This window comes from Plecotus auritus, assembly GCF_963455305.1.
Source record: "Plecotus auritus genome assembly, chromosome: 9".
Lineage (NCBI taxonomy): Eukaryota > Metazoa > Chordata > Mammalia > Chiroptera > Vespertilionidae > Plecotus > Plecotus auritus.
This window is the reverse complement of record NC_137783.1, coordinates 122,763,524-122,787,889: the sequence shown is the minus strand read 5'-3', so window position 1 is coordinate 122,787,889 and position 24,366 is coordinate 122,763,524. Positions and strand designations below refer to the sequence as shown.

Sequence of the window (24,366 nt, the reverse complement as noted above, 5' to 3'; positions counted from 1 at the left end):
CATCAGGCCCCCTTATCTGATGGTTATGTGGCTGGCAAATAAATATTCTGAGCTATTCTTTGAAGAATAGGAGGAAATCTTCTGGGAGACTAGGTAGAAACGTATATGAAAGGGCATGGCTTGGCGGGGTCTTACTTTAATCTCAAACACAAGTGCTTAATATTACCAAGTATAAAATGCAGCCCACCACCCAAAACAGTTTTTTTTTTCCATTGATTTATTTTCTGTCTATTTAACAAGTATTTCATGGGGTATTCTTCCTTGACGTCTACCGTGTCAAAATATTGATGTTTTATAAGGAAAGAAGCTCTGCAGAAGGATTTTTTTTCCATGAAGTCAGAAAACCGCATGGCTTCAGAGACATCGTGAACGCGTTGTCGAACGTTCTGAAATATTTTTGTTTTGTTATGATGAAAAACAAGCTGATGCTACTGAATTGTGAGCGCACTTCATTTTTTTTTTTTTTTTTGAAAAGAAAATATACCATCATCGTGTAAGCTTTGTTGTCTTAGGATTTTACAAACCATGGCATGTAATTTTCCCTCTTCTCCTTCCTTGTCAAAATATTGATATTCTTTCAGGAACTTTATTTATTTATTTATTTTTTACTGAGAATATTTCTCAGTAAAATCAAAGAGAATGACTGACTAGAAAGATACTTGGAATATGCATACTGATGGGTAGTGAGGTCTGTTGATTTTCAGAGAAAGTTGTTTCTCTCCTCCCCCCGCCTCCCCCCATGAAAATACAGCTAAAGTTTGTTCTTCCAAGATTGCAGGTGTCACATGAGCACTCTTTTCGCATTTAACACAGGGAAAGGGTTCACATGCCAATCTCTGAAATTCGAAACAACGTGATAAAACAGAGGCTGCATATTTTGCTTTCCCTTGTGCTACTCATCTTCACTTTAACACTCTTTCTTTACGCCAGGCAAACAAGAGCGCTCCTCAAAGATAGAAATTGGCTAATTAAAAGCAGCTGTCCTTGCCATAGCCCAGTGGTTCTCAACCTTTCCGATGCCGCAACCCTTTAATAGAGTTCCTCATGTTGTGGTGACCCCCAACCATAAAATTATTTTCGTTGCTACTTCATAACTGTAATTTTGCTACTGTTATGAATTGTAATGTAAATATCTGTGTTTTCAACCTAATAATGCAAATATCTGTGTCACGATCCACAGGTTGAGAACCGCTAGCAGGGTCGCCTAAGACCATCAGAAAACACAGATATTTACATTACGATTCATAACAGTAGCAAAATTACAGTTATGAAGTAGCAACGAAAATAATTTTATGGTTGGGGGTCACCACAACATGAGGAACTCTATTAAAGGGTCGCGGCATTAGAAAGGTTGAGAACCACTGTCCTAGCCGGTTGGACTCAGTGGATAGAGTGTCGGCCTGCAGACCAAAGTGTCCTGGGTTCGATTCTGCTCAAGGGCACGTACCTCGGTTGCAGGGTCCTCCCAGGCCTGGGCCCCGGTCAGGGCGCATGCAGGAGGCAACCAATCGATGTGTTTCTCTCACATTGATATTTCTCTCTGTCTTTCCCTCTCTCCCACTCTCTCTGAAAATCAATGGAAAAATATCCTCGGGTGAGGATTTAAAAAAAAAAAAAAAAAAGCAGCTGTCTCCCTCTGACAATGTGTGAAACCCCCGCATGGCTCCTGGGTGCCTCTTGTGTCTTGTGTCTGGGTCAATTTGTTCTTGTGCAGCACTGTTTTCCCCTACGAAGATATGGGGAACCATACCTAATTTGCTTTGTATTTTCATTCTTTTTTTAATTAATATTTCAGAGGTTTCCCTACATTGTAACTAGTTAGTATTAATGACCCAGTTGGTGAAGTTCATGATTATAATTTTGTTGCAAATTTTTCAGAGAAATGGTGCTAGGTTAAAGCAAGGTTTATGCTGTGTTTTCTTCCAACACATTCCATGCTGAAGGGGAATTGGAAGACTTCCTGCACCATTTGACTAATGGGAATTAATTACAGAAATATAATGATATTCAAAAATAATCATATTAGAAAGCACAAACGTAGTGAGACTGTGCAAATGAGAGACAGCCTCTATCAAGTAATTGTATGTTTGCTCTTTAAGAATATCTCCAAGTTTCTAAACATCTTACAGAAGGGAACACTCGGAGTATTTCCATCTAATACCAAACATGCTCAGTCCAGAACTAGGTCATTGAACAATAGACTGCACAGCAATCAGCACTCGACTGCTGCATAATGCATTAAGTATAACATGCAGAAACCATTCCCGGAGCTGCAAGCTGCTACTTCATGTCTGTAAATTCAAGCTGGCATGACATTTAATATTGTTTCGTAGTAATGAACAACAAGGTTTCATTCATTCATAAGCACAACACAAAGCCAAGTGTGAGTCTGGAGAGTATCAAGGAGGCGCGAAGGGGACACGGGCTGTTTCCGTAGATAAGAACACCCTATTAATGATGGCCAGTGAGCCCTTTGCCACTGATCTGGAGAGCTGTGAGGGGTTCACTGTGGCGTTTCAGACTCCTGCTTCTAGAAGAACCGGTTAACAAGTAAAACATCTTCGGGTTTCCCTCCTATAGCGGCAGGAGTAGTTCACTTTCTTGACTCAGTGGCTGGCTAGGAGTAATGTCCTCTTTTTCCTGCCCCGGTAACTTATGGTTGAAACTCCTAGGCAAAATAATAGTGTCAATGCATGCTATCATCTAGTTGGCCTCCTTTGAAATATTTGTTTCTGAAATCCTGACTTGTATTTTCCCAGGAATACCAGTGCCACATATGATCTCTAAATGGGACCATGCCTCTCCCATTAAAAAGCAGTACATCTATTTTAAAGGGAACTGCTCTCACAAGCTTGGCACTTGGGGCTGAAACTTCTAGACTGCATTCCTTTTAGGTTCCTGGGGCCAACACAACAGCAAGAAGATGCGCAGTACAGCGCTGGCAGGTTTCCAGTCCCAGGTTCCCGTCCCTTCCAGGTACTGTGGTTTAGAACCGGTCAGCCCCGTCAGGGCCAGCACCCGGCTCCCACGGAATCTTCCTGAAAGATGTTCCGAGCCCACGATGAACAGAAACGATGTTTGCACATCTGAGTTTTGCCCACTAAGCAAGACAGAAACGGGAAGGAAACGTGGCTGTTTGGGAAGCTTGAATAAGACTCTGATTGTTCTTTCCTCTAGGAAAGAACGCGCTTTGAGAACTTGGGGCCCCCGCTAACAGGCAAGTCCAGTGACGATGGGAAGCTGGGCCCAGGTGTCATCGATCTCACACGACCAGAAGATGCAGAGGGTGAGTGGCTTTCCCTGCGGCTCTTTCCTGCGGCCCTGGGTGTTCCTGGAGATGTGTCTGCGCTATAGAATCTTCCTGGTCTTTCTTGAGAGCATCAGCTCGGTTTTCTTGACAAAGCAGAGCAAATGTTAGTCTTCATTGTATGTTATAATCGAGGATTTTGAGATATAGCTAGATCCTATATTACTGGACTCTCAGCAATCCACATACTTCAAGGTGCCAGTCTAGTTTTAAACTAAAAGGATCCTCTGCATTCCAATGAACAACAGAATTCTGTTTCAATCACTTCACTGCATTCTTGTTCAAAAAAAAAAAAAAAAGGAAAAAAGAACAAACATATAAAGAAGGATTAAAAAAAAAAAAAAACAAATCAAGTGATCCCCAGGTGCAATCAAACCATTTTGGGAACTAAATGGTGGTTTGAGCAGATTTGGCATACAATTAATAATGACTTGGGTAAGGCCCAGCCTGGGTCTGGGCGCTAACCATGACTAAAGTCTTTGGAAGTCTGGAAGGAGAGACTAGCTTCACTCTCAGTGGGTTTGCCCGCAGCACTAGCAATGCCTGTCCACTCCTCTGCCCTTTCTGTCTGTTTGTTTTAAATGCACAGCAGCAAATCGGCAGAAATTGCTCCCCAGAGGCAGGGTACGATTTATGAGTTAGGCCAGCACTTCAGTGGTGATGTTGCCTGGTTATTTACTGTGTCATCACAGAGTAGGGGCTGGTTTTCCCGTTAGTTGTTCCTTGTGCAGATTCCCTCCTTCCACCCCCAACAGTCAGGGAAGATTAATCTGTTCTCTTTATAGTAACACAATACTTCACCTATCTTGGGTCTCAGCTAAAGTCCTTCTTTAGCTTCAGGGATGGAATCCTTTCTATTATCCCTTTTACTGGCAGTATTTGTCCCAGGACCCTAATCCCCTGAAAATGCATGAAGACGTTTCATAGCAGCCTCTGAACTGGGCATAGCTTCCGGTGATATTTGGCCATCCCAGGCAGTTCAGAACCCCCGTCTCGAGCACTAAGCATGGGTAGTGTCAGACGTTAGGAGGTACCTAGAGGGTTTCCAGAAGACAGACTTTTCATACCAGTAGGAGAAACTAATGTTTAGTGATAATCCTTGGGACAAGGTATTAAAATAAACTCTGATTGGTGTGTGTGTGTGTGTGTGTGTGTGTGTGTGTGTGTGTGCACACGTGCCTGCATAGGGGTAGGGTAGGGGTAGAGGAGGGAGGAGGAGGAAGAGGAAGAGGGAAAGGAGAAGGAGAAGGAGGAAGAAGGATAAAGAGGGCTCAAAACCAGAAATATGCCCACTATCTTCTATGAAAAATGTGTACAAGAGCACATTGACATCACTGTTTTATAGACACTTAGAAGTGCAGGTTTTTCTCTGGTGAGGACTGAGGTTCCACTCTAGGGAACCAATATTCAGGTCTGGCCCATCTCAATTTGGTTGGAAGGCTGTACTGTAAAGTAACTAAATCTTTGACCATACACAATGAAATATTTTTTATCGCTTTGAGTTATTCAGTTTTCTGTTTTCAATAGACTAGGAGTTACAGAATTCTATCCTGACCCTATTCTAACAGAGTTTTCATAACCTGTAGTTTACCCTTCTTCATTTGGTGTTTTAGCTGTATAATGGGTATAGATATAGTAAGTTATCTTTTAGTAATGCTAATAATGATATGTTCTGGGTAAGTTATAAATTATTAACCATTACGAAAGGCAAAAATATGAAAAGCTTAACTATAGAAAAACATATTGTATAGAAACATATTTGGAAATTCCATTCAATACCAGATTATCTGGATTCAAACCAACTTCCTGATTACATTTTGTTGTTGTTATTGTTTTGTGTGTGTGTGGGGGGGGTGCAAACATTTATTAAGCACTTACATGCCAGAGAATGTGCTACGTTTTTCACATACATACTATGTTTTTTATTTACACCTCATACAACTCTGTAAAGAATATATTATTATTTTTTCCATTTTATAGATGAGAAAATTAAGGCTGAGAGTAATTAAGTAACTTGCCACAGGTCACACAGCTAATAAGTGCAGAGCTGCGAATTGATACCAGGAAGCCTTGGCTCTGGTACCCCAGCTCTTAAATACTATGCTACCGTATACTGCATGCCCTCTGTACATAGATATACTATATTTGTGATGCCTTTATTTTTTGAACAAACTTCTTGTGACCTTCCTCCGAATGGCCCATTTCCTCTTCCCTAAATATAGCAAGTCATGCCCCACTCCAGCTCTCCTGTTACTCTGTCACACGTAGCAGCAGTGCCTGCTGAGTGTAATGGTAGAAGGGCTGTTGTGGCCCAGGAGCTTAAGGAGCATGTGCAAAGCTCCCTTCAGAAGCTTGCCCAGCATTGCCATTGAGACCTCATGTGCTTTTGGGGGACTGTGAGTTCATGAATGGAATCAAGTTACATGCTCTGATTCGGACAGAAGCCGGTGCCTTTGTGAGGGCTGCTGGAATGGGTAGTTGCCTTCTGCTGACTTCAGGGTATTTCCTGGAGTCTGTTCAAGTGTGAGCTGATTGCAAAGCCTGCTGGAGTTACAGTTCATATTAGAGTCCGAGTAGATAACAGGTACACAAACAAACAAACAACTATTGGGTGCTACTGTGTACCAGTCCGTGAACCAGACACTGGATAACCAAAGGAAACAAAACAGGCATGTTCCTGACCTCTTGGGGTTTAAAATCTAGTGAAGGAAGACAGAAGATTAAAAGGAAAATGCACATATACAGACAGACAGACAGATGGAATTATCATTGAGAAAAGTACTAAAAAGGTGAAGACCTCTTTGTGCCCACAGAGATTCAGAGAGAAAGCTCCTAGGAGAGCTCAAATGTCAGGTGAGTTTGGTGGCTGCAGCCCAGAATGCCACTCCTTCTTGGTCCATACATGCTTGTTTCCATGTTTCCTCTGGCTTTGGAACAGAAAAAGTTAATTTTTTCAGCTTTATTGAGATATGATTGATATATAACACTGTGTAAATTTAAGGTGTACAATGTGATGATTTCGTACGCATATGTAATAGAAATTGATTACCAAAATAAGGTTAGCCAACACATCTGTCACCTGACATGATTATCTTTTTGTGTGTGTGTGTGAGAAAATTTAAGATCTACTCCCTTGACAACTTCATATGTATAATACAGTATTGTTAACTATAGTCACCATACTGTACATTAGATCCCCAGAGGTCATTCATCTTACAACTGGAGTTTGTACCCTTTGACTAAGGTCTATCCACTCTCCCCAGACCCCAGCCCCTGGCAACCACCATTCTACTCTCTGTTTCTATGAGTTTGGCCTCTTTCAATTCCACATGTAAGTGAGATCATACAGTGTTTATCTTTTCCTGCCTGCCTTATTTGACTTAACCTAATGCCTTCAAGGTCCATCATGTTGTTGCAAATAGCAGGATTTTCTTTTTTATGGGTGAATAACATTCCTTCATATTTATATCACATTTTCTTTATCCATTCATCTGTTAGTGTACACTTACGTTTTTTCCATGTCTTGGCTATTGTGAGTAAAGCAGAACAGCAATCTTTTTTTAAAAAAATATTTTTATTTGTATTGATTTCAGAGAGGAAGGGAAAAGGAGAGAGAGAGAGAGAAAGAAACATCAGTGATGAGAGGGAATCATTGATTGGCTGCCTCCTGCACACCAGATCGAGTCCGCCATGTGCCCTGATCGGGAATCAAACCCTGACCTCCTGGTTCATAGGTCGATGCTCAGTCACTGAGCCACGCTGGCTAGGTGCAGAACAGCAAGCTTAAGGTACTCTGTCCTTGATCCACTTCTACCCCATACTCCTGTAGGGCTTCTGAGGTGACTAAAGTAAGTCAGCCTGGGAAATCGGCCCTGTTCCAGCCTGGCTTCTATGGAAAATGTCTGCCTGTCATGAAGACGCCAATATCACTTAGTAAGCAACTTGTAGACCTGCTTCCCAGCTCTGAGCATGGGGGCTGCAAAGGAAAGGTCATCGAAACAGGCAGCTGTGCGTGTGTATTAGCCACTCATCAAAATCAAATGACAAAACGATAAGCCAGGAAAACAGAAATTAAAAATATAAAAGGCAAATGCCTTCAAAATTTTATTTTTAAAGTCCAGCTGTTATTTGGCTTGAATATGACAAGACAGCATTTCTTGTTCACCGTGATATTTATAAAACTACAAATTCATTGGTGCTGGGGGTTTAGGAAACACGTTTAAGGTCTTGTTAATCTTTGAAGCAGTTGAAGGCTTCATGTGTTTTGAGCAACAAAATTGGTTAGCGCTTATATGGGACATGCAAGGAAGAGAGGTCTGGATTAGCTGAATCTGTCACCATGTATTAAGAACGACAAACAGCTGTTTAACTTTTTATGGACTTTTCATATAGCATTTTCCCTCACCTTGTTCTCCTTAGGCAAGAGTGCAGTTCTTATCCCAACTCTCCTAATTTCGAGGTTGCAAAGTACAGTAGAAATGGCTCTGGTCTGGTTATTGGGAGATTTGGATTTAAGCTCTTTTGCTAAATGATGGCAAACAAGGGACTAATTCCTCTGGGTTTAAGTTTTCATCTTTTATTATATTATATTATTTATTTTTATTTTATTTTATTTTATTTTTTGATCACCATTTATCCCCTCCATGCTCTCTTCCACCTCTACCCTACCCTCAAACCTCTCCCCTCCCCGCCCTCCCCACACCACACCACCACCATCAGCGCTGTCTGCCTGCTCTCTATAAGTCTGTCTCTATTTTGGTTGGTAGTTCAGTTTGTTCGTTAAATACACATATGAGTGAAATAATATGGTACATTTTTTATCTTTTAAAAGAGGTATGTTGAGTTCCATTTTCTCCAAGGTTCCTTCCAAACCCAAGATGTCATTAGGATATTCATAAAACAGAGTGTATGTTTCTTAAAAGAAAGGTGGTCTTTCCACAGTAACTTCCACGTAGTTTCTTTCCCCAGAAAAATAAAAGAGGAGATTGGTACTTCAAGAGTACATGTGCCACTTGCTGAATCAGGTTTTCAAATCCATCGATCTTGTCTTCTTGTTGATGAGATCACTTCAGTAGCATTTCCCAAATACCTTTCACAGATGGGCACCCTCCCCTTTCTCCTCCCATCTTCCCCCAGCAACATTCCTTGTGGTTTACCTTCGTTTTTTTGTGTGTTTTTTTTTTAAATATATTTTATTGATTTCTTACAGAGAGGAAAGGGAGAGGATAGAGAGTTAGAAACATCGATGAGAGAGGAACATCGATCAGCTGCCTCCTGCACACCTCCCACTGGGGATGTGCCTGCAACCAAGGTACATGCCCTTGACCGGAATCGAACCTGGGACTCTTCAGTCCGCAGGCCGACGCTCTATCCACTGAGCCAAACCGGTGAGGGCTACCTTCGTTTTTTATATTCTTGCCTTCCTGGTTTTTTTTCCCCCTCTTTCTCATACCTGGGGTTGCTAAGAGGGATACTTTCCTTTTTTTCCCCCATTTGTTTTGTTTTGCAGAATAGTTTGGGTACAAAAATGTTCTTGTAACTCCTACTTTAATTCTCAAATTCAATTGCTGTGCCCCAGCCTCAGAGGGAGGCTGCACCTCATTTTGGTGGGAATAGTGCAGTGTGAGCGTTGAAAGGGATGTGCTCCTAACAGGACTATCATTGGCCAGACTTTCGGACCCTGAGTTGGAACTGTAATGATGTTGTTCTCCACGTATTAAAAAGTTGCATTGATTAGAATGGAAATGGATATGTGAACCAACAATATCCACTTTTAGAACTGTTGCTCTCAGATTTGCTTAGGAGGGTTTTATAGATTTGTACTGAAATTGTGAATTGGGTTCTAGCCAAGATGGCCTTAACCCTTCTGAAAGCTTCATTTGTTTTTAATATTTTTTGGGTGAACTTCTGATTGCTTCTCAGTTTTATATTTCAGAATAACTTTGTTATTGTCAACTTAAGCTTTCTGTTTATAGACAAATACCAGAGACTGCAACTTTTCCTCTTTTTCCTTAAAAATGCACTATTTAATATGAATGTCTTCTCTTACAAATCCTGCTTACCCTTTGATCCATCCTCTGGGAACTCTTTGAAGCTTTTTTCATTCCCTTCCCCTGCCCTGGATCCTTACTTCTGGTAGAAAAGGGAGGTTGACTCTATGCGACACGGCTCGTTCAAGGCAGCAGAGGCATAATCTAGGGTGGGATTTAAAGGCTGCAACTATTTACACTTTGGAATGAAAGGGTCTCTATTAGCTCAGGCCCAAGAATACACTACTTCACGCTGCAGCCCTTAGATTCTCAGAATCACAGTAGAGACATCATCAAAGTTTTAGTTCCAGCCAAGAAATCACATGTTATATTCCTGACCAGTGTTTATCTTATTTCTGTTCAAATGTCTCTAATCGTCCAGTGACTGAAAACTACTTCCTGAGAAGCTCTTTCCCAGTACTAATTATTAATGATTAATTCTTGGTTATTTATACCTCAAATTTGCCTCTGCTTCCATTTAACTCCTACCCGTTGCTGGGTTCCAACATAATAGAACTTATCATTTTCCCACATGCTACTCCTTCAGATACTAGGAGACTTAAATTCCAGTTGTTTCACCCTAAGCAAGTCTCTTTCCCTGAGCTGTCTCATCTGTAGGTGGGGAAGCTGGACTAGGTGATTTCCAGTTGATAGTCTTTTTTAACTATTTTATTTCATTTCCAAGTAATTGAAATCATTTACCTGAAAGTACCTTAGAATGTAGCAAGTATTAATTAAAGACTATACCATCTTTCAGATAAATGAAATTAATATAGAAATATGGCAGTGGCAAGATGTCTTTGCCCAAGAAGGCATCTAAGCACTAGAATATATACCAGGAATAAAGGATGGGGAATTGTACACATTAAAAGAAAAGGCCCATGCCCTGGCCAGCATGCTCAGTGGTTAAAGCACCGGCCTGAGAACCAAAGGGTCCTGGGTTCAGTTCCAAGTCAAGGACCTGTACCTGGGTTGCAGGTTCCCCACTCCAGTTGGAGAGCGTGCAGGAAGCAACCAATTGATGTGCCTCTCTGACATCAATGTTTGTCTCTCTCTTCTCTCCCCACTCCTCCCTCACTTCCACTCTCTCTAAAATCGATAGAAAAAATGTCCTCCAGTAAGGATTAACAAAAACAAACAAACAAAAAAATAAAAGACCAGGTAAGTCAGAAGAGAGCACATAACCAGAGCTGTACTGTGGGCTTACGGGTCTGACCTTTCATAACTGCCTAAAAGTGTGTTTCCAGGCATGTCAAAGAAATGAATAGGCAAAGCAGTCTCCATGGAACCAGCAGGCTGGGGTCTGAAGCCAGGATAGGTAGCCAGGGAGGCCCGGGACACAATGAAGACTGAGTAACAGCCACGCAGGCTGGGAGATAAGCAGAGTTCCCAAAGCCCTTGGCTCTGGACTAACTCTGTTGTATGAGTATCACAAAAATGTATTTTACTGTGGATATAAACAGTTTTAGAGGATCCTGTGCACCAGTTTATATCAGTACTACATATAAAGTGCAGCTCTCTTAAACAGCAAATAAACTTCTCTTAAAGATATATATTTGCTGTGTCTTAAAAGCTCCCAAATAATTTTTAATGTTGGTGGAAAACAATTTCCATTGAACTCTCCAAGTGATGGATAGTCCTGATGGGGCAAGTGCGTGAAATGTCAAGATTCTTGTATGACTCCATCCCCTAATACTCTGTAAAGGGAACTCCATCTGCTCCTCAGAGTTGCTTATGCCAGAAAGCCTAACCAAAGACTCAGACTCTTGTCAGTGAGGAACCTAGCCCTGCCCAGTAGCTGGTTTTCATTGAATTGCCTTCTCTAAAGGAGTATCAGTGACAGTGTATCTAATCAACACACACACACACACACACACACACACACACACTCACACTCACACACACACACGAAAACATCTATTTTCTGACTGCCTGTCCTCTACCCTGGAGAAGAAACACTTGTCTGTGCCATTGCTGAATCACACAGAAGTACTTCCCCATCTTGCTACAGCAATTGGGCGAGAAAAGGTTAACACTATCTACCATGAAAATTAGACTCAAGACAAGAGCAGCCAACATCTGTTCCCAGTGGGACTGTAAAATCGGTCCGTGCTTCCTCATCAGTAGGTATATCTGCTTCCCATACCAACATATTAGAATAAACCCTAGCCCATGAAGGCCTATCTCCATGTTTGGACTGACTGCATAGTTTTTTGAAGTATTGACCCTATCCCACAGTCCTCCTCTCTTGGCAGCAAGAGCCACCTCACTTCCCATCTGCAGGCTATAGAATTCAGCCCAATCTTAGGTTGGTAGGACTTAAAGAATCATGCCAATTTGGAGTGCTCTTTAATTCTCTCTGTTTAAGGTCAGGATTGGGTTTGAGAGCCACCTTCCCGCCACCCCCTTCAAGTTATGTTAACCATGCTTCTAATTTATTCCAAAAAGTCAAGAATCCATTGGCATTTGCATTCTACTGTAGACTGTTGCATTTAGGAATAGATTGTAGAAGTAACTCTGAACTGAAACTTTTAATATGGACAGAAGAATTCCATCAGAATTTCAATATATTCAACCATTTAAAATTTATAGTAAGTATACAAATTTCAGTTTTACTGGTATATATATATGTATGTGTGTGTGTGTGTGTGTGTGTGTGTATGTGCGTATACATGGCTTATATACTTTAATGACGAGAAATCACTTAATGCTGCTTTCAATATAATCTCACTTTTCACTGGGAAGGTTGATCCTATGTAGGAAAAAATGAAAAAGGATAATGCTAGTCCATGCTGCAGAGTAGTAGAACTGTTAGTGAGGGAGAAAGAAAAAAATGACTGTCCACTGTCCCTTGCCTTAATTTGTTACTGTCTTATAGTAAATAATCCTAATCCTTTGTTATTCCAATGAGTCATTCATAAAAAGCTGGTCCATAAATGTATAAGCTAATGGTCCTTTTTTTGTTGTTGTTCAGACTGAGAAGTTTAGTCTGGTTATAGTTCTCACATGTGGGAAGTGGGGCGATGTGAGGTGGTCTCTCTTGGTTGGGTCTTATGCATATTTAATACATTTTAGTTCTATTTTTTAAAAAAAAATCTTTCAAACCCTACAAATATTAGATAGCTTTCAAATACTTTCACAAGATTCTCAGGGCAAAAACGTTTTGGTGGACCATAAAATTGAGTTGGTTTCCCCAAATCCTTGAGCCATCTCCTTTTAATATTGTCTATTTCTGTATTCCCAACCAAATAAAAGATTACTTTCTACTGCACCCATGATCTACATCTCTCATTCTAATAAGAGGCAGATTCCCTAGAATAAATGAAATGAAGAAAAGAGACAAATTACATTAATTTTGATAATAGTTTTTAAAGCAAGAAGGCTCGTCAGCCAGCAGAGACAGTGAGGCCTAGGCAGTTGATAAGTATGGAAACAAGACAATGGATTTAGTGGTATCTTTGTTAACCAACACTGAGATCTGCTTCATCTTGGTTTGTGCTTCTTAATTTCCTGTAGAGTCTAGGGTAGTGAATTGAGTTGGATGAAGCCAGAAGCTGCTGAGCCACATGAATTATTTAGTCCCCCAGCTTTTCACCAGCCTCTGTCTTCTCCCAGGGAATCGACTTGAATCTGAGCCTGGTTCTTTGAAAACTTAGGAAGCCAGACCTATTATTGTCTTATTTCATCCACAGTAGTCTCTGGTTCCGATGTAAGCGCTGCCTTTTCGCCTGGTTCAACAGCTTGTAAACCTTCCTCCTGTGCATACAAATACCAAATAGATAGTAAGTGGAGTATTTGATGTTCTCTGTTACTTTCAGACCATTAAAATAAAGAATCACATAAGTTATCCCAGTTGCCCTTGGATCCTATAGTTGAAACAAGGTAAAGGGCTCTGTGTAAAGCAAATACAACTTGAGAATCTTAAAAAAAAAAAAAAAAAAAGTAAACACAGGCACCAAAACTGAAAGCAAGACTCTTGAAAACACTGACTGGTATATCACTGGTTAGAATTTCCTTCATTTTGTAAAGCCACGAGCCACATGCATCAGCTCACCACAAAGTCATTAAGCCTTTTTAAGCTCAGATGAAAAACATTAACAAATACCACAAAAGGCTTTAGTATAGCCCCTTTGTTCATTCACATATGGCACTTTATAACTCCTGCGCCACTCTGGTCGTGTGTTTGTTTAAGCTGCCTCCATCAGGCTGGTCCTGAAAGAACAAAAGACATCTTGAGCAATCCTAAGCAGGAAATGGGCTAATCTAAACATGGTTTGTGACACTTTAAGTAGAATAGAAAGGGGAGGGATTGATTAGTCATTAATGTCCAATTGGCTCCATATGGATGTTGCAATAATAAAGCCTTTTTTTTTTTTTCTTCAGAGCAGTAGCAGAGTTATTGAATTAGAGGTTTATGTTTCCTTAGAGCTGACCTTAGGGAATTCCCTTTTGGTTCTTCTTGTTGATCTTTTAAGAGAATGGAGTTTCCAATAGGAAAAAATAGAAGCCTTATTCACAATAACACTTGCTCCTAATCCTGCAACCAAGGAATGCATTAATTTAGCACCGTTTCAGTCCCTGCTATAATTTCAATACTTAGTGCTTTTCTTTGCATGCTCTTGCATCTCTGGTGGGACAGTATTTCAGTGACCAATTAGATAGTGGCATGAACTTCATAACTGGTAATGGGCTCCTCTAATGTGCTTAGCTGTGCAGGGAAATGGCATCCTTACAGGGGTAAAGTAATGTTCTGTTAAAGGAACAGTGGGCTTTAAAACTCAGACTTATTTCAGATCACTGAATGTGGGCTGGGGTAGCTTTGGTGTAGGAGAAATGCACCATACGGGAAGTGAGAGACAGAGGTTCTGGGTCTGGCTCTGCTGCTTAGTAGCAATAATTAGCAACTGGTTATTTCAGGACAAGGTAACGTAACTCTCCGAACCTTGGTTTCTTCATTTATAAAATGGGACAAATATATCTACCCTTCTGCCCATGTCAAAGGATTATAGAGAGGATTAAAGAAATAACGCATTTACTGAAAGCACCTTGTAAATATTATTATATGTAAAAAAAATGCCAAAACTGAAGCTGTCCTACTTTGGGCACATCATGAGAAGGTAGGATTCTTTGGAAAACACAGCAGTGCTCAGGAGAATAGAAGGCAGCTGGAGAAAAGGAAGACCAAATATGAAAGGGATTAACTCCATAAAAGAAGCCATAGGAATGTGTCCACAGGAGCTGAGCAGGGCTGTTGAGGACAGAACATTGTGGACATCACTCATTCATAAGGGATGCCAGGAGTCAGAGCCGACTTAACAGCATGTAACACAACATACCTAGTGTTTCTATCCTATAAATTGATCTTTGACCTAGTGTAGTCAAAATGGTAAATTGTTCTTTAAAGAATTACTTTGGCACTCTGATTAGTGACATGTCTGTTTCCAAAGTGTTCTCTATCTCTTCTTTCTTTCTTTCTTCCTTTCTTTCTTTCTTTCTTTCTTTCTTTCTTTCTTTCTTTCTTTCTTCTTTCTTTCTTTCTTTCTTTCTTTCTTCTTTCTTTCTTTTTTCATCTATCTATTATCTATCTACCTACCTGCCTACCTACCTACCTATCTCTCTAGTTTATTCAGTGAATTTCTTGGTACAGATAAGTTCAATACTTGAGGTAAGTAGGATATTTGTTAGTAGTGGAATGAAAGAACCTTTAAGATAAAAACAGGGAAATTAAAATTTGCCTATGGCTTTCCCCTACATTGGACAAATGAAGAATTTACACCTTAATCAAAATACCATAATTAATTCATCTTTTGTTTTTGTACCACTGGTTTCTATTCTTTCACCAACCTTTAGCTCAGAAAAACTACGCCATCCATATTTTGCATTCACCTTCTTTAAATCATGATACCTACTAACCTATCTAGCTAATCCTATCTAATCAAAGGGTAATATGCAAATCAACCATCACTCTGTCACAAAGATGGCAGCGCCCAGTCCCCTCAGCCTTGCCAGAGTCCCCCAGTCCAGGGGGGGCTGCCACTGAGAGCGGGCCGCGTGAGCTGCCTGGTGGAATGCTTGCTTCGTCCCCGTGGCGATGGAGGGCCTCTGGGCAGCAGGCGCAGAGCTGCCGGGGCGGGATGCTTGCTTTGTTGCTGCGGCGATGCCCCGGCCACGGAGGGCCTCTGGGGGACAGGGAGGCTGGCCTGCAGCCTCCACAGCCGAGCGCAGGCCCAGAGAGGAGACAGCAGGCCCACCTCCTCCCAGGGCCCATGCTTGCTTCCGCCTCCCGGGGAAGCCGCACGGCTCCCCTAGAAGCAGCGCAGCTCCCTGTGGTGTGCTGTGGTTCCCGCCGGCTACCGCGGAAGTGGTGGGCGGCCTACTGTGTGCAATATCATTCGATGGGCTACTAGTCTTTTATAAAAGGCATAGAGAACAAACCATACTCCAACCCTGGCATCCCTTCTTCACAGAAGATGAACACTTCATTTCCCTAATGATTAAGGCTCTGGCTCAAACATGAAATGTATTTTTCTGTCAAGTAAATTACTAGGATAGCCAAATTGGTTACTTTGTTTTGGTTTGGTTTTTTTACAAGAAGAAATCAAATTGGAATTCTAAGCAGCCATCTTATAATGAAAGTAAGCTCACATTCTGGCAGGAAGTGGGAATGCAAAGTTTGCAGAACTTCCATAATTACAGACAGATAGCTGTCAGCCATGTCTATAACATACTGAATTAGGCCTCCATAATATTAAGTTAGATTTGGTAGGATGAACATGGTGAAACTACCTGATGTGCGTAATATTAGTACCCTTGTTTCCTAACTGTTCGTGTCCCTTTCTGAAATTCCTTCATCTTCAACCTTTTTGTTTCTGATGCACTCACTATCATTATCTATTAACCCAGATAAGGGCCTATCAAATCTACCTAACTCTTTCCAGAATCCCACAGGAGAAAATCAACTATTCTGTTGATAGACTGAAGTAGTCTAAAATACTGTGACTGTCAAGCAACCCAGTGATATAAATTCATGTCTCTTTTCATTAATAAGCCCTTTCCCCCTTTTTAATGGTTCTTTTTAGAAAAAGAGACCATCTTTTTGAGTTCACAGTAGCTTGAATATACATACAGTCAAGTCGACAGAAAAGAGAATCTTTACAAAAAGATCACTTTTGTTTGGTTGGTTTTCTGTTTTACTTTCATTTTTTTATTCTATCTTTATTTTTAAACTAAGGGTTAAACAGTTTTATTTTGAATATATCCTATTATATGTATATACCACAATTTGTTTATTCTCCAATTATTTTCCATCTTTGGTTATTATGAATAAAACTACAATGATCTTCTTATATAAATGTATTCCTTAAAAACTGTTTTTCATTTATTTTGGGTGAGTACCTCAGGGTAGAATTGCTGAGTATATTTTTCTTTAAAATAAACTGCGAACTGTTTTCCAAAATGGTTATGCCAATTCACACCAATACATTAGAGTTCCAGTTGCTCTATCTACCTGCCAATATTTAATGTAGTAAGCCATTTTAGCAGGTGGGAAATGGTATATCATTGTTGTTTAAAGTTGCATTTTCCTGATTACTAATGATATGGATTTCCATTTCAAGTGCTCATTGGTCATAACTATATTTTCTTTTGTGAAGTGTTTATTCAAGCCTTCTATCCATTTTTAAGTTAGATTGTTTGTTTGTTTGTTTATTTATTTATTTATTTATTTATTTATTTATTTATTTATTTTTTGTGAAGATCTTTATAGCAAAAGAAACCATCAACAAAACAACAAGAAAGCCCACTTCAGGGGAGAACATATTTGCCAATGTTATATATTCTTTTTAAATTTTATTTTTATTGATTTCAGAGAGGAGGAGAGGGAGAGAGATATAGAAACATCAATGATGAGAGAGAATCATGATCGGTTGCCTCCTACACACCCCACACTGGGGATCCAGCCCAAAACCCGCCATGTGCCTGACCATGCAATCCATTGGTTCTCAACCTTTCTAATGCTGCGACTCTTTAATACAGTTCCTCATGTTGGGGTGACCCCCAACCATAAAATTATTTTCGTTGCTACTTCATAACTGTAATTTTGCTACTGTTAATAAATCATAATGTAAATATCTGTGTTTTCCAATGATCTTAGGCTCTACAGCAGCGGTTCTCAACCTGTGGGTCATAACCCACAGGTTGAGAACCGCTAGCAGGGTCGCCTAAGACCATCAGAAAACACAGATATTTACATTACGATTCATAACAGTAGCAAAATTAATTGTAATCGAACCATGACCTTCTGGTTCATAGGTCAGTGCTCAATTACTGAGCCTTGCCGGCCAGGCATATATATTCTTCATACAAGGTCTAGTTACATATGAGCATTGTGAATATCTTTTCCCAGTCTGTGCTTTGACATTGGTTTCCTTAACAATGACTTTTGATGAGCAGTCTTAATTTTAATAAAATTCAATTTATCATTTTTCTTGTACATTTCATGATTTATATCTAAGAATCTTTGCTATTCCAAGGTCACTAAAATATCCTATTTATTCCTTGAGGATTGTTACAGTTGTTGCTTTGGTTTTGTTATGATTCATCTCGAATTAATTATTGAGTGTAGTGTGTGATAAGAGATCAAGGTTTACTTTTTCCACATATTCACTTTTTTTATGGTTCTGCAGGTAATTAATTCTCTTAGCTTTTATTTCTTTAAAAATGTATTTCACATTCATTTTTGAAATATGTTCACTGGATAAAATTCTGAATTGAGCCTTTTTTCCCTCTTCTTTCAACATTCTAAAGATGTTCAATTGTCTTCTAGTTTTTGTGGTTTTTAATCAGCTATTATTTGTATTTTGTTACCTTGTATGACCTTTTCCCTTTGTCTTTGGTTTTCAGCAATTTGACTACTGTCTAGGTCTGATTTTCTTTGTATCTATACTGACTGCTCATCTGAATGTCTTGAACCTATAAATTGATGTTTTTTCACCCACTTCAGGGAATTTTCAGGCAGTGATTTTTCAGATACTTTCAGTTATGATTCTTCCTCTTCTCTTTTTCTGGAACTCTAATTACACATATTTTAGGACACTTAATATTGTTCTACATATTATTGAGTCTCTTTTTACTTTTTCAACTTTTTTTCCTTAATGTTTTTGAGACTATTCATAATTTCTTTTGATGTATTTTCAAGTTCACGGACCCTTTATCTGAACTCCAAACCTCTGTGAACGCTATTCAGTGAATTTTCATCTCAAATATACTTTTCAGTTCTAGTATTTCCATTTTTTATTTTATTTTTATGTTGAGCTCTCCCCTTTCTATACATTCATTATGACAAGCTTTTCCTTTAAGTCCTTGACCATATTTATGATGGATACTTTAAAGTGCTTGTCTACTCATTATACTGTCTGAGTCATCTCAGCTACTCTTTCTGTTGACCTTTTTTTGTCTGTTTGTTTCTGGGTCACATTTTCCAGGTTGTTTGAACAACTAGTAATTTTTATTGTGTATTGTACATTGTGGAAACTCTGGTTTTCATTATCCTACTTTATTAAGAATGTTAATTTTTGTGTTAGAAGGCAGTTAAATTACTTGCTGATCCTGTTGAAATTGTGGAATAGCTAGAATGAAAACAGAAAGTCAGTCTTAATTGGATAAATGTGTCAGAAGATACTGTGAAGTCTAGGCAGACTACAGAGTGTCTTCATGGAAAAGCTATGAAAAAAAAGGATTTCAGTGAAATTCCTTTCTTTCTAGGATTGAATCCTCTCCAGTTTCTTTTTAATTTTGGTAAATCTCCAGTGACTTCGAATGGTTTCTCTTTCATATTTTTTTCCAGAGTTTGTAATTATTATCTGCTTGAGGGTTAGTCTGACATAAGCTATTCTGCCATTACCAGAACTAGATCCCAGAAGAGAATCTTTTGTGCCAACATTTTGCATAGTTCACATTCTGTCTGACAAAGTGTAAGTTGTAATGGGCTTGTGAGGTATCTATTTGCCTTATTTTTCTCTATTCTTTATTACCAATTTACTAGTGATCATTGAGACCATTCAGTGGTAATTTCTCATTAAGTTTTCATTTTGATCTCTTCTAGAATATATTTGTTCATGCCTGCTTAATCACCTTAAACAATTCTTGGCTTGGCATTCAAGGGTATTTAGCAATCTGGCCCCTGCTTACGTTCCTAATTTCATCTCTTGATATTCTTCTATTTTCTCTATAATCCCAAGCCATAGCCAGCTTCTTTTTATTCCCCATAACATACTATGCTTTCACTATAACTCTGTGCCTTCATCCATGCTGATTCTCCAGCCGGGAGTGCTTTTACACCCATACTTGCTGGTAAAGTCTTACTCTTCCATTAAGATGCTTTCAAGCACCAATTCTTCTCTGAAGCCTTCCTGATATACATCTCTGTCCATTCCAATATCATTAATAGCTTCACTTATCTGCTGTCATAGTATATTAAAATTACCTTTGTTAGTACTTATACTGCTTTGTAATTTTTTCTTTATGTGTCTTTTTCCCTCACTGGACCAAATTTCTTAAAAGCAAGGCACATGTGTTGTTATTCTTTGAATACTTGATCACAATGCTGGATACACCTAAAATGTGTCAGAAGTGTTTGCTGAATTTAATGCATGCGTAAATGATTACCAGGCACATTATAGAATTAGCTAAAGCTCCTCCTTGGTGAGAACTTTATGTGTACAAAAGCACACACCAAACACTTACTCATTCACTCACATAACTCTTGGACTTTACCCAGGAAGGGGGCCTCTCTAGGATTAGTTTAGGACCATTGCCATAGGCTATGATGGTTAAACTGGCTCTCTTTCCAACCCACCTGGAAAAACTCAACTTTCTGTCTTCTCTTTAAATCATTTAAATCTCAGATTCCTAAGGAAGTCTTTTCTTTTATAATTTCTATTTTCTCCCCATACATGATCTTTCTGTATCTCACTGAAAGTTTGCCTTTACACAAACTGTGATATGGGAGATGAAGGGTGAATTAATCAATCCAAGCCCCTCGGCAAAGTTGGAGAGAGCAGGAATGCTGGGAGTACAGAGGACCAGTGTGCCTAATGTGGTTCTGTTGACCTCTGGCCCTTCAGCAACTGTCATTTAGGAATGCTTTTGTTGGTAATTAAAGACTCTTGGATCAGCTGAAAGCAGTAGTCCAGGTACATAGCTGTGGTTCTAAGCTTCTTCCAACTGCTTTCCATGAGAAGACACAACATGAATAAATGATTCCTCTGCTAGAAAAAGTAAAAGAAGATGCCTTATAGATTGTGAGACATTCCCCAGGACAATTCCGGATTCTGACACAGAGCATTGGCTATTTTAGGATAAAGTGGCTTTAAAAAACACACCTTGATGTTATTTTCAAAAATGAATGAAGCAGTTTGAAGTCACACTTGATATGTAGATTTTAAAGTTAATTAGAACAGAACATGGATTTTTAGGCTTCAAATATTCAGACTAGTAGCATACCTTTTGAAAACAATATTTTAGTGTTCTATAGAATTTTCTTTATGTGTTTAAAAGGGCTTTCATAGAATCCATTTTTAAATTTCTGAATTTAATATGTATTTCTATTATTGCAACAATTATTCTCTAACCATTCTGTTTCATAAAGCAAAGTTTGGGGAAATTAAAGGACACTTTCTAAATATTCTTTTGATTTTGCGGCCTCTTAATACTTTCTTAAAATTCTGATTCTTATCAGATCTTCAGTTTAAAAATGATCTCCCAGGGTAGGTCTCTTTTCTTCCCAAATCTTGGTTCATAGACACAACATTCCTAGTGTTCCTTGGGATGTCCCCATTCTTTTTTTTCAGTTTACACCCCTTGGAAGAGAGAAGAGGAGGCAAGAAAAAAGAGAAGTGTACATGACACAGAGCATTTTCTATTTTCTCTTTCCTAATTTGTATTTTATATTCTGTACCATGCTTGGATTTCTTAATTTCCTAGAGCATTCCTGTGACTCCTAGAAATCTGCTGTGTAATTAATTCAGTGTCAGTGTCATGAGACAAAATGTACCATGGGAGAAAGAGGCAAGGTCAGTGGAGGGCAGTTGGTGGGGTAAAACCTGAACCCTCTTCCTTGGAAAAACGTAAAGGTTAGTAAGATAGAAGAGAGTGGAAAGGATATGCAAAGAGTGTGGAATGGACTGAGGGGGAGAGACGGGGCATATGTGTGATATATCTGGGAGAATCAATTGATTTGGAATAGAAGATCTACTGAAACAGAATCTAAAAATCCACCATGCTCCCTGTTAGCTTGTAGGAGATTAAAACATCCTATTCACAATGAAAATACATCTTTTAAATGAATAAAAGCTGGCTATTTTAGGTTTGTTAGAGGTGGAGCGAAAGCTATGACAATAAGAGCAAATCTCCAATGTCAATCACCTGTGGCATAGTAACTAACTTAGAATAATATTGAAATGTCTTTGCATATGGCATTCTCCACAAGCCTGTCTTCTTTTATGTGTATGCATGCAAGTATATAAATTGCTACATCCATGTCAGTTCTAAAGTAATGGCACGGAGGGCATCATAAATTACCGTAGTGATCCTCAGGAGAAGACACTGTCGTGTCTGAATGAGTGTTTCACTTCCAGAGTAATGTATGCCTTCATCTGGCCCAGCAGTCAGCATATTGCCCCGTGTTGATGGATATTGTCAGCTGGAAGCTACACTACATTTCACTGCACAATAAACATGGCTGTCAAACCCATATAAAGTGAAATCAATTTATCCTGTATGGTCAGTGCATTTTAAATGAAATTAATGTACTGTGGGTATGGTGGCAAAAAGGTAGCATATTAGTTATGCATCTTGGGATCTGAGTCTTTTCATGTAAGGGATCATTCTGTCTAGTAAACCTAAAAGAAGGCCTGTTTATAAAATGGTTTTGTTTGCAGGGTCCTCAGCAAGTGGCCCCTCTGCCCGCCTTCAAGTTTGGAAAAGAATTAACACTATCATCCAGTTTGGCCCTTTTATCCTGTCTTTTGTTTGCAACAAACGATGGCCATATTTGCCAAATAATAGTGTACTTTATTGTTCTGATTTATTCCTATATCTGACACAAAAAAATTTCTACACAATCAAGGTATCTGGAAATGGAGAGATGGGCCAGGAATTGATTGAGTCCTATTGTTCTTGTATAATTAGTCCACTGAGCGGAAAGGATTTACTTTGTCCAGAAAGTAAAAATGTTGGTTTTAATGTATATTTTGCTTCTAAGCTTTTGGGAGTAGGTTTTCTGCTTTATGCAGTACAAGTGCTGGCTTGCCGTCTGTCCATCCAACACTACATTTAACTAGAGAAGCTCTCAATCTACGGGGAGATGTTTCATCATTGTCACATTGTGAAGCATGCATCAGTGTGTCATGCTGGTGCATGGAGGCAAGCAGCAGCTATGTTCACTCATTGCATTGATTTATTTAATCATTCACTAACTTAACACACGTTACTAATTGAAACTCTACATGCCAAGTGCTTTACTGGGAGCCAGGCCGGTTCCTGCCATATCCTCAAGGAGCATTCAATCTAGGGTGTTACTAGACTCAACTTTTCAGAAACTATAACTAATGTCAGAAATTTAGACACAGTTTTGTAGGGGATGTTAAAGAACTACCCTTAAACAGCAGGAAAATATATCAGGACCCTTGGAATGCATGCCTTTAGTCTACTACTTTTGCATATGAGTTGAAGACCAAATAATCTTTTACATTAAATCAAGATATACTATGTGGGAAATCCTGGGATACAAGAGGGAGTAAACATACACACCAGCTTTAGGGGTCTCATATTCCTGGGGATGGAGTAGAAAAATTAGAGAGAGATAGTCACACAGATAAGTAATAACTTTGAAGCATATAGCATGAAGGCAACAAAATGCATGCAGCCTGGAGGCATCATTACAGATGCTGTTCCTGTCCCTTCCCATCTGTCTTAGCTCACATGCTAATTCTTATTCATCCTCCAGGACTCAGCTTAGATAGGACCTCTCCTAGGGCACTACCTGGCTGTCCTGTCCGGTGCCCTCTCGGAACGCTGTTTACTTCAGTGTTATAAGCACTTACCTTAATACGCCGTGACGATTGTCTTTTGGGGTCTGTCACCCCCCTGAACTGTGAGCTACTTAAAAGCAGGGGCTATTTTATTCACCTTTGTATCCCCAGCACCTGGCCTAAAACCTAACTCACAGGAATGGCTCAATTACTATTTTTATTGACTTAATTAATTCATGAGACACACCACATTTGAACAGGCCTTGAGGGCAGAGTGGGACTTAGTGTGAAGAATGGAAGAAGGGGCTTCTTTCCAGGCACTGAGAAGACCACTGGCCAAGGCCCAATATCGTGAAAGAGATTCTACTGGAGGGAAAGAGGCAGTTTGAAGTGGCTTCAATTTCTGGCAAATGAGGCTAAAATGATAGGTAAGGGTCTGCTCTCAAAGAGAGGAATGTCATCAGGAAAGTTTAGCATAAAATAATGCCCATCATTACTTCATCATCACTTGCGGCAGATTGTATTTAAAAATGTACTAGGCGTATAAAAACGCACCATTCATGCTGCCCAGTGTGTCTCTGAGGCCCATGTCAGAAGGGCCTGTGAATTGTCATTTGAAACTGCCTTCTGCTTCCGAGAGGTCCCTTAAAAAGAAGAGAAGGGCCTAGGGAAGGCAGCTGAACCAGGCGGCAAGCCGTGTTACATGATCCAGATAATAATGCTTTGCACCCGTCTTGTTCTTCCTGCCCTGACATTACAGGAAGTAAAGCAATGAATGGCTCTGCAGCTAAACTACAGCAGTATTATTGTTGGCCAACAGGAGGTGCCACTGTGGCTGAAGCACGAGTCTACAGGGATGCCCGAGGCCGGGCCAGCAGCGAGCCACACATCAAGCGACCAATGAATGCATTCATGGTTTGGGCGAAGGATGAGAGGAGGAAAATTCTTCAGGCCTTCCCCGACATGCATAACTCCAACATTAGCAAAATTTTAGGTGAGT

At 39.7% G+C, this 24,366-nt stretch overlaps 1 protein-coding gene across 1 annotated transcript in view; it reads left to right on the top strand.

Moving 5' to 3' along the window:
• Positions 1 to 24,366, top strand: part of SOX6 (SRY-box transcription factor 6) — a 386,487-nt gene that overhangs the window by 343,443 nt on the left and 18,678 nt on the right. Inside the window, exons 13-14 of the mRNA XM_080642731.1 lie at positions 3,178 to 3,286; positions 24,127 to 24,360. Of these exons, the coding sequence (XP_080498857.1) occupies positions 3,178 to 3,286; positions 24,127 to 24,360 (343 nt within the window). The remainder of the gene's footprint in view (positions 1 to 3,177; positions 3,287 to 24,126; positions 24,361 to 24,366) is intronic.